Source organism: Ochotona curzoniae, unplaced genomic scaffold (genome assembly GCF_017591425.1).
Source record: "Ochotona curzoniae isolate NIBS_2020 unplaced genomic scaffold, NIBS_Ocur_1.0 contig_883, whole genome shotgun sequence".
Classification (NCBI taxonomy): Eukaryota; Metazoa; Chordata; class Mammalia; order Lagomorpha; family Ochotonidae; genus Ochotona; species Ochotona curzoniae.
In genome coordinates, this window is record NW_024466599.1 from 3,684,705 (window position 1) to 3,701,640 (window position 16,936).

The 16,936-nt window shown below is 53.4% G+C and overlaps 1 protein-coding gene across 2 annotated transcripts in view; it reads left to right on the top strand.

Annotated features, from left to right (window-relative positions):
• The window catches only part of RNF144A (ring finger protein 144A), a 92,131-nt gene that overhangs the window by 47,260 nt on the left and 27,935 nt on the right, over positions 1-16,936 (top strand). The window contains exon 2 of one of the 2 annotated variants that reach the window (XM_040992776.1): positions 12,740-12,909. In XM_040992776.1, the coding sequence (XP_040848710.1) occupies positions 12,751-12,909 (159 nt within the window). In that variant the 5' untranslated portion in view covers positions 12,740-12,750. The remainder of the gene's footprint in view (positions 1-12,739; positions 12,910-16,936) is intronic. The other variant, XM_040992777.1, reaches the window with a different exon arrangement.

A 16,936-nucleotide genomic window follows, 5' to 3' on the forward strand; every position in this document is an offset into this window, starting at 1 on the left:
GTTCCTGCATCTGGCTTGTCTGGTGCCTGTGGTGGTTCTCGTGTTCAGCTTGGGAGCTGGAGACACCCTCGCTGTTTCAGACCCCTGAATGGAGCAGCCCGGGGTGGACACTGGGAAGACTTCGCAGTGAGTGGTGCTCCAGGCGGGGTCAGAGAGGAGGAGCCGTTTCCTCCTGGCTGTCTCCTGCATGCCTGCCATCTGCCCGTCCTTCCGACTGAGTGGAGCGGGGCGCTGGACGGGCGTGGTTCCTGACACAGCGTGCACTCCCTGTACAGTGCAGTTTGCTCTGCTCCCACTTTGGTGACCCTGATCCCCCGAGCTCTGACGTTCTCTTCGTGCCTGTACCTGGCTCATCCCCCCGTGGGTCCCCGTGCTTCTGGGCCCTTCCGTGGGGCCTGGGATATTCCCCCACTTTGATACTGTGAGAGACTACAGAATCAGTTCCAGATGGCAGTCTTGGCGCTTTTGCAGTAAATGAAGTTTCCACCCTGGAGAGTGTGCAGATGGGTTCCTGACCAGAGGGTCTGGGAATGTAGGCTCCTGGGAAGCATGCTGCCTCTTCAGCGGGGTACAGCTGAGTCGGCCCCCAGCCTTAAACCGGATCCAGCTGGAGCCTCTCTGGGCCCACCCAGTTGCCTGAAGCTTGAGCAGAAACAGACAGCAGAGTGAACTTTAGTCTTCCAGACCACCCCCTATTCCCCTTCATCCCGCTGCTAGCCAGGATTGCAGGGCCCAGGTGCAGAGTGAGGGTGAGTTGTGTTGTGCTGCTGTCGGTCTCGGGAGACCACCTGCCCCTTAGGGACGTTCAGCCCCCTTCCGTACACAAGGCTTCCTGTGAGCTCGCATTCTGCCTTCCGGGGAGAGACTTGGAGCTGGGTAGGGTAGATTATTTTGTGGGCTTCTTTGCTGCACCTTGGAGAGAGAAAGTGGGACTGGAAGGCACCTGTTGGGAGCTTCTTCCCTCAGCTGGACTGCCCAGCATCTGCACCGTCTTCCCCTAGGGACCTGCCCCACGTTGCCTGCACACCCTTGGGTTCGTCATTAGCACACAGCCAGCTGCGTCTTGGGGTGGTGCCCCACTCCATGCAGGCTGTCCAGGTGCTCTCTGTGTCGCGTGACTTGCACTAGGAGTGTGCAGATTTAAAACCGTTGGATTTCCTTTTCCCGTTAACCTTGTTTCTGAATCAGTTTCTACTAACATTGCTGTACTTCTAGTTTTCATGGCTAGAACTCAGCATGTAGGAAGGAGATTAGCTCTGACGTCAGTCTTACCTTTTTCATTATTACTATTATTTTGCTATTCATTTTGGCATTTTAGGCTTTGCAGAAATTTCAGTAGTGTGTGTGGGTTCGGGTATGTGCACAGACATAATGTCACAGGATGAAAAATGGTGCCCCTCTTTCTGAACAAAAATGACCTCATCTGAGTGTCCCCCTTTTTGCGTTCTCATCGGACCTCATAACGTGTGTGTGATTCAATACTCCCTTTGTCCCCACCCAAGCTGTATCCCAAAGCCACAGGTTAGTGGTGCAAAACATCCTGGCACACACTTTTCCATTTTGCCACTATTACTGGTCTGATATATCTGTTCTAAGAGTTGGCATCTGTGTGTTTACAGCTTTTTAATCTGATAGTGTTTTACGATGTGTAGATGAGTGCCCAGGACTGTGGCTGCTGCTCCAAGCATTTAGACATGTCCAGGCCCCTGTGAGCGGTGCCCTGTGGTGGACGTGACCTGCTGTCACCCGGGTCCATGCTTCCTTGGGCATCACTGTGTATGTGTATTGGTCCCTCCAGGCTGTAGCCAGGATACAGTTGTGGAAATGTCAATTGATTTTGTAGGTGGATCACCAGCCTTTGCTTCCTCATGGGAGTAAATCGGGGTTCAGAGGGCACAGGATGCACTGGGATGGCAGAGCTGGTTGAGGTAGGCAGTGGGCTGGCCGCCTGGGCTCTTTGCTTCTGCATTCCACCTGAGGGTCCCACCCCAAAGTACAGGTGATTGATGGCTTAGAGAATCGTGCCACCAACTCATTGGGCCCAAATCACTGTGGAACATCAGTCTAATGAGCAGTTTCATCTTGTTGCCGAGAAAATCACACCTTGTTACTAGCAGTTCTCCAGCCATCCACTCAGTAAATATTTGCTTTGCACCTGTAACACATTAGATACCGACTTACTGATATCACATGGACCTAAAGGGGCGTTGTTTCTGGGCAGCTTCCCAGGGTGTCTTCTCACAGTGCTGTGGAGGCCCACCTGCGGTGAGTCGGGCACAGCAGGTGCGCTGGACTGGCTCAGTCTTATCTGGCAGAGAGGACCTTGGACATTTGTGACGTGCCCAGCCCTCGTGGCTGACTGACTGCCCTGGAAATGGAGTGAGGAAACAAAGAGAAGCAGGTTCAGCACCTGCCTTGTGAGTCTGGGTTGAAGAGGCAAGTGAGCGCGCAGAGGGCCACAGGAAGCCTGCAGGAGTGCTGGGAGGGTATGCATTCTCTCTGGTCCCCAGGGAGAGGGTGATGAAAGGGGTGTGGTCGGTGGGGACACCTACCAGTCTTAGCTACAGGGCAAGAGCCAGGAGAGGGAAGAGGACTCAAGCCACCGTGGGCTTCTTTCTGGAAAGTCGGGAAGCAACTTCCTAGCCAGTTTTATGTGTTACAGGTTGGGGTGGGCCGTGAATGAGTAAGGCCTTGGTGGGATTCTGGGAGTTCCTTTACGGTTGGCGCAGGCACTCTGTGCTGGTGCTCCGGTGACCAAGGGGTCAGCAGTCCTTGCGAGCACTTTGTCCCTTAAAACCTGTTGGCAGTGGGGGCTGCGGGGTCTTTCCTCCTGCACCATACTTACACATGGAATTGGAAGTCTGTGTTTTGTTGTCTGGAACTGTGATCAGTATTCCTAGTGGACAGGCTTCCTGCCTGGAAAGCTGTTCTCAGGTGATCGCAGGAGAGTTCTCAGGAGTACTTGGAAGTTTGTACCCCTGATTCCCACCTGCAAGGTTGCATCAGCTGATTTGACTCTGCTGAGCTCCCCCAGGGCTGGGCTGGGCTGTGAACAAAGCCTGCCGCTCTGACACAGGGGGGCTGCTGTGCACGGTGCGCTTTGCTCTCCTCTGCACCTGGGGTGGCAGCCACCATGTCAGAGCTCATTCTGAGTAAGTGCTCCAATTCTCCGTGTTCCACCAAAGGATGGGTGTGAGGGTCAGATGCTAGCTGCAGGAAGCAGAGGGGCAGACAAGGGCTCTCTTTCTTGGCCCCCACTTCTGTTGCTGTGTCTTTTTCATGCCAGCTTCCCTGCGTGGGGCTGTCCTTAGCTGGGATCACAGAGTAGAGGGACTGGGGCAGTCAAGGCTGTTTGCTCAATGGTGGACATGAGTTGATATGACTTGTGTTGGGGGTTGAAGGGTGCCGGGGAGCCCTCCATTCTGAATGGATGGGCTGGAGCAGCAATGGACTGGTTGGCTGCCTCCAGCCTGCCATCCTCTCTCAGGAACTGACTCTGGCAGACAGCCTGGGAGGTTGCGATGAGGCAGCAGGTTTGCCTCCACAGCTGCTCTGATGGAGAGGTGGCCTCTGAGGCCACCGCAGGGAAGGGAGTCGCTGTTGAATGACGGTGCTGGGGACTGTGAGTGGAGTTCATCCCCGCAGCCTGCAAGCTGTAGTGTGCTGCTGCAACACCAGACCCGAAGCCTCAGCCTGCTCTTCCTGGCCGGAAAAGCTTTAACAGCTTTTGTTTCTCAGGGGGCGCCCTCTTGAGTCTGTGTGGATGAGCAGTGGCACTGGGTGGAGGACAGGAGTGTGTCGAGAGAGCCACCGTTTCAAGCGTGAGAAGGACGCGGCCTTGGGTCTGCTGCTTGGGTTGAACCCTGAGTCCTTCCTTCACCTTCTCAGTCTGTCCAGTGAAGCTCGTCCAGGCGACTTCCTGTCTCATGGAGTTGATGGATGCTGGGTGATGGTGTCTGACGGAAGGTGGGGACTTGGGGACCCTCTGTTCCTACTGCTGTCATATAGGCGTGGCCCTGTGCTCGCTGGAGGGTTGGATTGTCCTCTGCGCCTTCATTCTTTTTCATCCTTCCAGGGTTGCTTTCTGCTGGACCAGCATTCAGAGACCCCTCTGCAGGGTTCCAGGTGGGGATTGCCTGAGTGCTGGTCTGTATGTCCATCTGTGTGTCTGCTGTGGAGTTGTGGGACTGAGGCCAGAGAAGCCATGTACATGCACGCAGCTGCGGGGTGGGTGCGCCCTGAACAGAACCCAGACCCCTCACGTACAGTGCCCTGCTTGTGGAGAACATAAGCCTTCGTGTTGGCCTTTCTCCCACACATAGCCTCCCACTGGCAGAGTGTCCTCATGGCGCTCCTTTCCAGGAACCACTGGCCGCTGGCCCTGCTTGTCATCGAGCTATCACCGGATCAATGCCATCAAGTCCCCATGGAAGCAACCCTGGGTCCCTAGGCCCCGCAGTCACCCCCTGAGAGTCCAGGCCCATGTCTCTCTCGCTACACCCATGGCTGTTTCTGTCCCTTCACTGGCCTGCCAGTCCCCGGTGGCCAGGGAAAGCTGCTCGTCCCTGTCCCTGTGTGCTCAGGGTGATTCTTGATGCATGCTTGCAGGGTGATCTCCCATGCATCCCTGCATTTATGCTTTGTGCATCCTGACAACACAGGTAAGCAGATGTGCAAAACTGTGTGCACGTCTGTCTCCCAGGGGTGCTGCGTGTCCCCAGCCTTGAGACCCACATGACCCTAAGGCGCAGGGTCATATTTTTGGCCTCTCTGTTACGGCAAATCCCACGAGGAGTCCTCCAGCTCGTGTAGCTGGGCTTTGTCTGCAGTCTACCACGCTTCCACTTCCGCCTTCGGAGGGGCAGACGAGCCCTCCTCATCCCTGCGGAGTTGGTTGTCTTAGCTGGTTCCTCTGTTTTCATTTCCCCTGCTGTTGAATCTGTTCCCTGCCAGTGATAACAAAGCAGAGACGGTACAAAATGAAGCTGCTGTTAACGTTTAGGGCGTGCTGCAGTAGGAAAGCTGGTCTGTGCTTCCGGGAACCCCAAGTATTCCTTTAATTTTGTGGTGGACATTTATCCAGTAATCAAAAGCTGCAGCCTCACAATGATGAAGGCAAAGGTGCTTCCCCCTGGGCACCCAGATTCCACTGGATATCCCTTTGTCTTTTACAGTAGGAAGATCTTTGAAAGCAGCTGGCTCAGAGGAGAAGGGCTTTGATTGTTGCTAAGTGGTGCTCTGGATGGCTGTGCTGGCACCTAGAGTAGAACTCGAATAGGACTCAGCACATTCTGCAGACTTAGTGCCAGTCTGCTCAGTATCTGATCAGGTGTGATGGAGGAATTCGAGGAGGGTAAATGGAGGAGGAGGGGTGGTGGCCGGCCTTGGGAGTTGGCCTTGCCACGAGTCCTTGGAAGGTGGGGGCACAAACACAGCCCATGGGCACAGGTGTTCTGTGCTGCCTGCTGTGTGCCTGTAGTGATGAGGTATGGGCTTTGCAAGCACGCTACTGTATATGACTCTCTCATGTGGAGATGCCATCCCCTCCCACATGGAGAAGGTCTCTCAGCTCCAGTGAGAGGCCAGCGGAGCCACCATGGTCCCTAGAGATCCTGGAGACAGCTCCCTGAGAAGTGTCTGCAGGGCAGGCTGCTGGTCGCTAAGAACGTGTGAGTGGCAGACTCAGAGCTGCAGGCTCACTCACCCCTGAAGCTAAGGTTAGATCCAGAGCTGGAATTGGAAGTGACCTTGGCACTTGAACCTGAGCACTCAGATGTGGTGTGTAGGTGGCCTAAATAATGAATTAAATGCTGCACCAAAAACCAACCCATCTAAGCCAGGATATCTGAATCATTAGAGACCTGTTTTAACCCAGCTTTTCCCTCCTTGCCTCATTATCTCCTTCACATCCCAAATCAAGGCATTAGAAAGTCCCAACATACTGCTTTCCCAGCCTTGTTGCTTTGGTCACCGGATCTCTGTTGGGCATCTGGAAGGAAAGGACCTTGTTACCGGAGCAGAGGCCACTGGAGTGCACACTCACCGGGGAGGTCCCTGGAGGCTTTGGCTCATCTCTGTGTGTCCTCATCTGGCTTGGGGGCGGGTGTTGAGGATTGTCACCAGCAGCAGCAAGACTTGGTCATAACCCATCCTTGAGTTCATTGTCAGGGTATGCTGGGCTGGGTTGAGGTGGGCTTCTTAGCGACTCCTAGACAACTCAGAGTGCAGCAGTGATACCAGCATGGACATCTGAAGAGCCTGTCCCCACTGCCATGCAGGGGCTGGAGGCTTGGCCTGCATGGTGCTCTCTGTGGGTGTGAGTGGAGGCCTGTTGCAACTCCCCCCTGCATCTCCTAACCGGACAAATGTCAGAACGTGCCCTCTGCCTGGCCTGTTAGGAAGGCTGTCATGCCAGTCTTCCAAGGTGCAATGCTTGTGGGGAGGTACACTTTCCAGAGCTGCTGTGGCCACTTGTCTAACGCTGCAACGCCTGTGCTCACAGCCATAAGGGAGGCTGCTTCCCAGTGAGATGGCCTGCAAGACAGCAGAGGCAGCTCTGCAGGCGTGCTCAGCTGACCCTCCACCCGTGGGGCCTTTCTTGAAGGCTGTTTATGGCAGATTTCTGTTGTGCGTGTACATGTGATTGTACATGTGTGTTTGTGTGTTGGTGTGTGTATATGTGGTTCTGTCTGTCCATATAGTTGTGTGTGGTTGTCTGTGCATGTGTGTGGTTGTGGTTTGTTGTGGTTGTGTGTGGTGCATGTAGTTGTGTATAGCATGTATGTGTGTGTGGTTGTGTATTGTGTGATTTATGTGTGATTATGGTTCTTTGTGTGTGTCTGTGGTTGTGTGGTTGTTTGGTTGTGTGTGGTACATGTCATTGTACATGTGTGTATGTGTGATGGCCCTTCTTTGTCATGAACTGTGCAGTGGTGGCACCTCAGGAGTTGCTTACAAAGTTGCTGGCCAGCCCATCTTTCCATGTGTGCGGAATGAAAGACCCTCTGTTAGGAGCTGGGAAGGTGGGAGGGGTGGAGACAGAGCAGAGAGAAAGACATCTTTCTCCCCTTTATTTCTGTTACTCGAGCAGTTCCTGATCTCGGAGTGGACTTTGGGGCACTTGGGTTAGCAAGCGCGTTAGTTTGTCACTTGGAGCTTCTCAGCCGTAGATGGCTGCTGGGCGTTCAGAGCGCCTCCTACATTGATGGCTTTGACAAATCCCATCAATGGGGGTGGCTCTGACCACTTCCTCATCCTACAGTTTCAGCTTCATCTTGAATGGTTTTTTCACCAGTCCTCAAAGCCCTATTTCTTTTATTGGAACACTTTCTTAGGAACCATTGTCTGTGCACTCCATAGGCGTTGGAACTATGTGCTGCCTCTCAGCTGGTCGTGAGCTCACCGGAGTGTACTCCTGCCTACTACCTAGCGGGCCTGCATGTGGGGGTTGGGGCCAAGGAACCTTTGCTAAAAAGCACTCAAGATCCTGCCGTGCTGTTCAGGGAGCACCCTGTGAAGGCCACAGGTCAGCCACACACAGCGAACTCAGAGACATCAGCGGAGTCAGGCATGCAGAGCTCATGGAGTTTGTAGCAGTGATGAGGGAGGGTGGTGGTGACACCGGTGATATGGCAGAACAGGGCCTTGTTTGAGGAGGAGGTGGACAAGGGCTGGCGGCTGTTGCTCTGCTTTGAAGGGTCAAGGATGGGATGAGGAGGGTCCCGTGGAGGTCAAGGTGCTGTGCTCTGTGCTGGATGGCTCAGGCCTGATATCCACATTCAACCTGCTGTTCCTAGGCCAGGTGGCTCCCTCAGTGTTGGGGTCCATGCAGTGGATGTAGGGGACACGAAGGTGTGAAGAGTATTGTTCCATTGCAGGCAGGGCCGCAGGGAACTTCCCGCTGTTTGGCAGGGCCCCACGGACAGCTCTGCAGCCACCTGAATGCAGCTCCACCTTCTTTTGCATGGACACCAGACCACCCTGCCAGGGAATTCTAATCCATCCAGGCATTGTTTGCTACTGTGGGGCTGGCCTTTTGCTCAGTGTGAGCTTGGAGGTTAATGTCGGTGATAGGGTCTTGCAAAAGGGCCTTCTATTATTCCTACTGTCTTGACTGTCCCCATTGACCTTATGCTAATCAAGGGACCTATATTTAGGCTTTCATTCTTTCCTCATTCTTTAGATTTCCCCTTTTCTTTGTGATACAACATTGAATTGTAGGATAAGAATTATAACAGGAACTTCTATTGTTCCTAGGTAAAACTAATGGCAGAATTATCCTTAGAAATTCCCAACTTGACCATGACGTAAAAAGTCTGAGCCAGAGTTTGACTGATTTTGTATAAATAAAGCAGACAGCTTTCCTGCATTGTCCGTTATGATCATGTAATCCTAGTGGTCCGTCTTTCTTTCCTCTTTACGCCTCATCCACGCACCTTTCATGAGTTCCGAACTCAGCTGGAGCTGGACTCGGGCGCCTCAGGCTCTGTTCCTTCATTCTTTGTTGTTGTCATGATTTAATTCCTCTTTGCTGACAGGCAGGGTGATAGAGGGTGAGAAAGAGAAATCCTCTTCCTGCTGCTTCACTCCCAAAGTGGCTATGACCAGGCCAGGCCAAAATGAGGAGCCTGGCGCCCCGCGGGATCTCCCACATAGGCACAGTGGGATCCACAGTGATCCACGCACCTGGGCCGTCTTTCACTGTTTTCTCAGGTGCATTGCAGGGAGCTGGAGTAGAAATGGAGCAGCCAGGACTTGAAACGGCTCCCGTGTGGAACTTACTACCCCACAATGCTGCCTCAGAACCGTTCTCTCGTAGAGGCCTGTACCATCCTATGTCCTGTACCCGTACCTCCTGTGTCCAAGTGCACCCCACAATAACCTCAATCCAGCTTAACTTGCCTTACAAATATTTGGGGTTGCCTCAATTGGATAATACTTATAATTGAGCAGATGTTCTTAAAATAGTTGGTTGTTTTCACATGGCTTGACATTCCCATCAGGAAAACAAAGGCTGTGTTTTTTTTTCTCTTTGTGCATTGTGATGCTCTTAGCAAATTCCAATGCTAGCGTGCAGCTGCTCAGTGCTCGGCGCCTTGTGGAGGCCTTCCTGTGTGTAGAGCAGTCCGTGGTGGGCTGCACAATAGGGGTGTGTGTGTGTATGTGTGTGTGTGTGGTGTCCGTTGTTACCATTCCTGTGTGAATCAGGACTTTAAACACAATCCAGGAACTGTGCATGATAGAGGGGAAGGAGACTGTTGCGTTGGAGCTGGAGGTGGGAATTTGACCTGATTCCAGTCTGGCGCATGCAGTGGAAGCAAGGGGTGAGGACTGGGGGTTGAGGGGACCCAGGGCGTCAGGCAGCCTCAGTGACTGGGCGTCGAGCGGAAGCCCTGGCTCAGGAAGAACGGAAGTCAGCTGGAGCAAGCCCTCACACTGTGCCAGGTTTTGGAGACTGTAAACAGGAAAGGAAGCCTCGCTCAGAAGCCGGCAGGAAGACTGTCTCAAGAAGAGGCAAGGAGGTGTGGAAGCTGCCTGCGACAGATGCCGTGCGAGGAGTACAGGGCTGGGGACTCCTCACACGATGTTGGTTTGCCCAGAACTTGAAGTGAAGGCGAGCTGTGGGAATCCCCATGCGGAAGAGCTTCCACTCCAGGCTTCTGCCGTTCTTCAGCAGGTTCGGGGCTGGAGCCTCCTGGGCTGATTTCAGCCGTCTGGTTGAGCTTTGGTCCTGGTCTTCATCTATTTGTCAGCTGCCCTGAGTCAACTGGTGTCCATGTGTTTCAGCCCGATAGGGACTGTGGCTTCCAAGCTTGTCCCCAGCACCTTAATGTCCTCATGTGGCTTTGCCTTGTTCTTCACAAGCTCTGGCTGAGGTGATGTCACAGCGGGAGAAGCTCACTTTCAGAGAGGTTGAGTGATGGCTCCAAAATCAGCAAGCTTCATGAAGAATAAGCACAGGCACCCAGTTCTGGATTCCAAAGTAGCACCCTTGACCCTGAAGCCACTGCCTTGTGCCTGATCCAGTCTGGAGCCCTGGGCCTGTTCAGTGTTGCCCACAGTCCACCTGCCAGGCTCCAGCCCTATCTGCCTGAGAACAGCCACTCCTAGCTCCTGGGAGGCAGCTCCCTTCTGGCCTGGCAGTATCACGCAGGGCTGCTAAGCTTGCTGGGGACATTGACACTCTTTTGCTTATAGCACAAGTGCCACTAGGACGTGTGGCCTGGAGAAAAATGTCACCAAGATCTAAAGTAGGTAAACATTACACAGGAAATAAGATCATGGCCCATGAGCCCAGAGCTCCTGGCAAGCCCTTGTGGATGCTGGATGCCACCGTGGAGTCAGGGTGCCAGGAACTGGTCTGCAGGAAAGGCCCTCCACAAGCCCTGAGCCCAGTTTTCTGCAGAGCTGAGCGGTACTTGGCCTCTGGTGTTTGCGTGTGTTATCTAGAAGGATTAAACGAATTCCCAATCACTGCGATTTGAGTTCCTTGGTGTCAGCGGAACTATGCTGTGTCAGACCTGGTGCTGTCCCGGAAGGTGGCTGTTGGCCACTGGCACTGCTCACGCTTGTCCTGAGTGATGGTTACCTGCCCTCGCCTCATGCACATCCAGGATGCTTGGGAAGCTTTCCCACCTGTCCGAGCGCTGTGGCAGGCTCCTCCCTTCCACCTCCAGGATCCTGTGTTCCGCGGCCCACATCCTAACTATGCTGTGAGATTCCTCACGTTCTTCCTTCTGAGCTGCTAACGCCTTCTCCCCGACCCCAGAATGCCCTGGGGGGAACTCAGACTGTGACACCTCCTGAGCAGATGTGGACTCAGCCCCATCCCGCTGTGGTAGATTGAAAAAGGAGAACCATGGCAACTCCTTAACGCCAGCAGTGGCTGAGACAGATGGCAGTGATGGAACATGCAGCCCTGTGAGATGCTCTTCCAGGCTGGCAGTGGATCCGTGGCTGACCCAGCCAGCATGACGAGGGGAACAGGACTTTTCCTGAGCATTTGCTGTGCGTGACAGGCTCTCTGCTGACCATCTCACCTGTGTGAGATGGGATGGTCAGCCCCAGCATGCAGAGGCACACCCTGTGGCCAGCCTGGCTCCGTGACTGCGTTGTCCTTACTGATGGAGGTGGTCTGGGGTGTAGTTATCCCACACGACGCTGAGTGACTGCTGCCCGTGTCGTGGCTGCTCCCTGCCCTCTGTCTGGTGAGGGGCTTTGGGCCATTTCTTGCTCCTTCCTTGCTCCTTGGGAGATGTGGCCTCTCCACAGTACCAAGCCTCAGCTCCCCATCAGACTCTCCATCACGACCTCTGTCCACAGGCCCGTTATACATGGTCAGACTTGGCCTTGTGTTACTTGGTAACTTCTTCCTGAGCTCATTGTGCGGGTGTGCAGTGTCTGTGTCCCTGACCTGGCCCAGGGTCCTGAACCATTCATGCTGTTAACTTCTTCCCAAGCTCAGTGTGCGGCTGTGCAGTCTGTGTCCCGAGATGGCCCAGGGTCCTGAACCATTCATGCACATCATCACCTGTCCTCCGTAAGATATGTTTTTGTTGCTGAGTATGCAAATAAGAAACGGAACAAGGAGAATTATTTGTGGCCTCTTGAGCTAGCAGGCAAAGAAAATATCTCCTGCCATCGGAGTTGTCCTGTTTCGTTGTGTCTATCAGTTTGGATCTGGGGATTGCCTTGCACGTTGTGAGTGCTCATGTGGCTGGTGGTCTTACCTGACATTTGCCCTGAGCTGTTCTCAGTTCTGGCTTGGGGAATCATGGCTCAGAGAGAAGGGGCACTGGAATTGGAAAGCACACCCTCCCTGTTGCACACCCCAATGCTGGGGCTCAGTGTGCAATCTTATACTGCCGGATGCAAGGATTTGCTGTGTGTGCCAGCAGCGGTCAAGGGTTGAGTGGGCACTGTGGGCTGGGTGCCATACTCAGAAATGGGCATTCACACCAGCCCTGTCTCTGCCCAGCTCACTGGCTTTACCCAGCAAAGGTTACCTGTGTAGCCATGGAATGTTTGTAAGCTAGGGGAGCCCCAGCTGTAACAGGGCTGGGATGCGAGCAAACATTCTGGATGGATGGGGTGAGGGTCATTTCCTTGTTTGCTGGGCAGTCCCCGTGCATCAGGCCCTGATGGAGTCCCCACCCCCTCCTTAAGAGAACCTGCCTGGAAAAGGCTCTTGGCTTTCTGAAGCTTTTACAGGCTAGAAAACTGCTGGCTCAAGAGGCAGCTAGTTGGTGCTTGATCTGTTTCCGGAGGCTGAGGGAACGCCAGGGTGTTGGAGGTGGCAGGTGTGTTCCGTGCAGAGCACAGAGGCCCAGTGAGAAGGACATAGCTCAGTCATTTCCCTAGGTTATTTCTATCAGAAAACAGCAAGCAGTGAATTTTCAAAGAAAATAGCTTTTTTTTTTTTTAGCCCAAGCAATGATGCTTTAACAGAGCTTCTCTATACAGTTGCCCAGGCGTGTTCCCCCTGGGTTGTGTGTTTGGTGGTGGGTGCATCCAACTGAGTGTGTATTGGAAGGGTGGAGCTGAGGAAGGACGCTGTGTGTGTTTCCCCCTTGGAGGGCAGGTATAAATGTTTCCCACAGCCCCAATCAGAGACCCATGTCTAAAACTCGGAGGGCCCTCTTCCCCCGGCAGCAGCCCCAGGCCAGGAGGCATGATCCCCATGCGGAGTGGTGAAAGACGTGGGTACATGGTCTGACCCTGTGCGCTTCTCTCATTTCAGACTGCTCTGCGATGACCACAGCAAGGTACCGGCCCACCTGGGACCTGGCCCTCGACCCGCTGGTGTCCTGCAAACTGTGCCTGGGGGAGTACCCCGTGGAGCAGATGACGACCATCGCTCAGTGCCAGTGCATCTTCTGTACTCTGGTTGGTTCCCTGGAGGAGGCCTGTGTACGGCTCAGCCCTGGCTGTCCCTTGGGAAGACACCCAGCTCAGCCTGGAACCCCTTTGGGTTGGGTGTTGGAGTCCCTGACCTGTGGGAGGGAGGCCCCTGTGAGGCCCCTGTGATCGCGGTGCAAAAGCAAAGGGCTTCAACAACTGAGAGGCCAGTGACCTACTTCAGGGAGCTTCCCGTCATAGGTGTTCTTGTAAGAGATTTACTCTGTAACTGTGCCATCCCAGCGTGTGTCCAGCTAGCATGTTGGGTTATAAGTGACGTCTTCCCCCAAATCAGTGCTGACCTGGAGTGGCTGCGTCTTGAACTTCATTGTCTGCTTCCTGAAGGGGCAGCCAGTGTCCCTTTGGGGTCAGATGCTGCATTCCTCATGACCACAGGCACTCTGTGTCAGGGAGTGTCTGTGTTGGGTCTGACTCAGACCCCAATTTTTATTCATCAGAAAATAAAACCGTGTAAGGAAATAAGAGAAAAGAGGGCATAGTTTGGTTCTTTTCCCCAGTCCAGAAAGGTGTGTGGGAAGTCAGTTTGCTGAAGCAGAAATGGAATGGGATTAGCAGAGGCCTGGGCAGGTGTGGTCCAGTGTCCACACTCAGGGTTGCCTCAGGGGGCGAGGTTCCAGGGAGCTGGTGCACAGCCTGGGCTTCAGCTGATGAGCAGGCTGGGGGTCGGGGCTCCTGGACATGATGTGGCGTTTGGAGTCATCTGTCCCTGTGATGCACGGTTGGCTGTCTCATGTTCCTGTAGCAATGGCTCACAGGTGTCCTCACACAGAGGTGATGATGGGTGTTGTGGCAGCGTGGATGGGGTGACCATTTCACCATTCACACACTTTTCTAGACCTCAGATTGCACGTCTTGAATATGAACATTTTGTTCAGTGAATCTGAAGAGTCAAAAACCACACTTGCTGCTTTTAAAAGAGTACCAGAAGGGAAAGTAAAACATCTCTGCAAACCATAACACAACAACCTGCAGGCCCCACGAGAACTGCCTAGCGTGCATGCCCTGCACGGACTGCCTGCCTGAACATCTGCCCAAGTTCTAGATGGCAGCCTGCCTCTGATGTGGGCCTTCCTGTGCCGCACCCTCGGCATGTTCATCCTGTTCACCGGCCAGTGCCACCCTGGTCTTCGTGCTCCCTGTGGTCCCCTGGGGCGTGGGAATGGCACAGGTGCATGCTGGTTCCTCTCCTGCAGAGGGAAGGAGACTGGAGCATGCAGACATTGCCATCCACAAGCTCTGATTTCCCTCCTGGACCAGACTCTGACTTCCTTCAGGGCTGAAGAACTTCTGGCTCCTCTGTCCCCTGTCCCCCAGGGCACCTGGTTTAGTGCAGCGTTGTTGGAAGAGGAGGAAGGCTGGGGTGGGGGTGAGGGTCCTGGGGAGCCAAAAGAGGCTGCCCTCCGTCTGGTCATGGTGGGAAGGAACAGTTGAACTCAGGCTTGATGAAGACTGTGGAAGACATTAGCTTGCTGCTGTCCCCTCCCCTGAAGGCGTGGCTCCATGCTCCACAAGGCACACAGCTCTGCATCTGGGGACTGTCTCTGGATGCCTGCCATCTGTGCAGTGTCCTCTACTGCCCACGCAGTCCATCTGCCATCTATGCAGTGTCCTCTGCTGCCCACGCAGTCCCCTACCTGGTGCCACCAGGCCCTGCTTCATCGCTGCCACTTGAAGCACTTCTTCCTGCCCTTTCTGCCAAGGTTGATGCTGCTGCTGGTGGTAGTATGGTTTGGGGGTTTGAACTTCTGGACAATTGCAGTAGGTCTGGCCCAGATGGAAAGCTGTTGTTGGGTTTGAAGAGAGCAAGCAAGTGCCCTTCTCTCACGGGGGTCTTGGCCAGACCCCCAGAAGCACAGATCCTGGCGGGGATTTAATTTTCCCCACAACTATTTATTACAAATGAAAATGTTAAAAATAGCCCCACTTCTGTCTGCAGCTCGCTGTAGCGTGGTGAATAGGAAGCACCTGTGCGTTGGCAGACAGCGAGAGGGAAGGGTGTCCTGCCAGTTTCCTGGGTCATGCGACATCCGCTCTGCACAGGCTTCTGGCCGTTCTAAGCCATGGGCCTGTGATGGAAAGCAGCCGGGGACCTGGTCCACAGCCCTTGCAAAGGTCCTGTTCCTGGGACCAGATGTGGGAAGGTAAAGTTTCAGAAGACTGAAAAGAAGCATCCTTAAAACATTCTTTAAAAAAAAGTCCACACTTGTGAATTGCAAGGTGGAAGGGCTTCTGGATGTGACGTGGCATTTGGAGTCAGGTGTCCCTGCATTGCAGTGCCAACTCTCTGCAGCATAATTCACCCCGTTTCCATGGTGGAGATGAAGCTGGTTCTGCTCTGAGTTCAGGGGGAAGCCCTTTGTGACTGTTCCTTCCTGGGGCCTTGCAGTCGGCCTCAGCAGGTCACTTTCTGCCATGTTGCTCCTTAGTTTGGGTTTGGAACTGCAGGGATTAAAAAAAAGGGCACCATCTGTCCTAAAAGATATACTCAGAAATTAATCATTTTTTTAAGATTTTTTTTTTTGAAAAGTAGGTTTACAGAGAGAAGGAGAAATGTATGTTATTCATTTGAAAGACAGAGTTGCAAAGAGAGGGCGCAAAAGAATGTTCCATCCGCTGGTTCTTTTCCCACATGGCTGTGTCAGTTGGGGCTGGGCCAGGACAAATTCAGGAGTCAAAAACTTCTTTGTCTGCTGTGTGAGTTCCAGCATCCACGCTCTAGGAGTATCCTCTACTGCTTTCCAAGACAACTAGGTAGACGAATTGAAAGTGGAGCAGCTGGGGCTCAAACTGGCGCTGGTATAGGACGTGGGTACTGTGACCCGTAAGTCACAGCTCCAGGCACAGGATTGGAAGTTTCGATGCCAGCTGCAAAGCTGAACATCTGTGTGCATAAGAGAAAAGTACGTGGCCCGACCATTTCTCTGAAGTTCTGAGAGCAGAAAAAGGGCCTTTGGCTCTTGCTTCAAGTAAGGCAGTCCATTCCTGTTGGGTCTGTCAGCAGTGCCTTTGCATGTCAAGTGGCCTGAGGAACTTGGGGACCAACAGCCTAATGTGGCTGACATGTTAAGCCAGAAGTGGACATGTCAAAGCCCTACTTTGTCCTTGCATCCTTTGGAGGTTAGAATGTTGATCTTGTTTTGTTGGTGGTGGTTGAAAGAACTCAGCCTGACAGCTAACAGGATGGGACATGATGTTCTTGTGTCCCAGATGGGAACAGCTGGTACTCCTGAACGTGAGGTCCCCACACTGAGCTGGAGGCCCCTAGTTAGCTGGGAAGTGGGAATGTTTATTGCTCTGGAAGTACTTAGATGAAGCAGTGTGTAAATAGTTCTCTAACTCTGGAAGCCCAGGTATGTGGTTTGTTTTGTGTATGCTTGGAGCTAGAATGACACCTGTTCTCTCAGATGAGCCATTTCTGGTGGTCAGGAGTGACAGCCTGGATGATGACTTTCAATGGATAAACATGGAGCATTGTCACTGAAAAAAAATAACTTTCAGGAGATGAAATCTGCACACAGAATGCATGGCTGTGAAAACGGCAGCCCTTAGCTGTTGAAGTAACGTGGCAGCAGCTGTGTGGTAGAACAGCGGACATGGATTTAGATGTGTTCCATTGTCCTGCCTTTCCACCTGCTTACTGTGTGATGTTCCTTCATCTGCTTCACGTGCCTCAGGGTCAAGTTCATGAACAGGTTAAAGGGATCGTGTGTGCAGAGAGAGGAGGAGCCTCATGAGAAATGACTCAGCTGTGGGCATGCGCCCTGTGCACAGTGGAAAGGCAGGTTCACAGAAGGTGAGGCAGGGAGAAAGCCACTGGTTTGCTCCCCAAGTGGCTGCAATAGTCAGGGCTGGATGAAGTCAAAACCAAGAGCCAGGAGCCTCATCCAGGTCTCCCACGTGGGTGCAGGGGCTCAAGGCCTTGGAGCATGCTCCACTGCTTTTTCAGCATGTTGGCAGGGAACCAGAAATGAGCAGCTGGGACTTCAGCTGGTGTCCTTATGCGATGCTGGCACTGCAG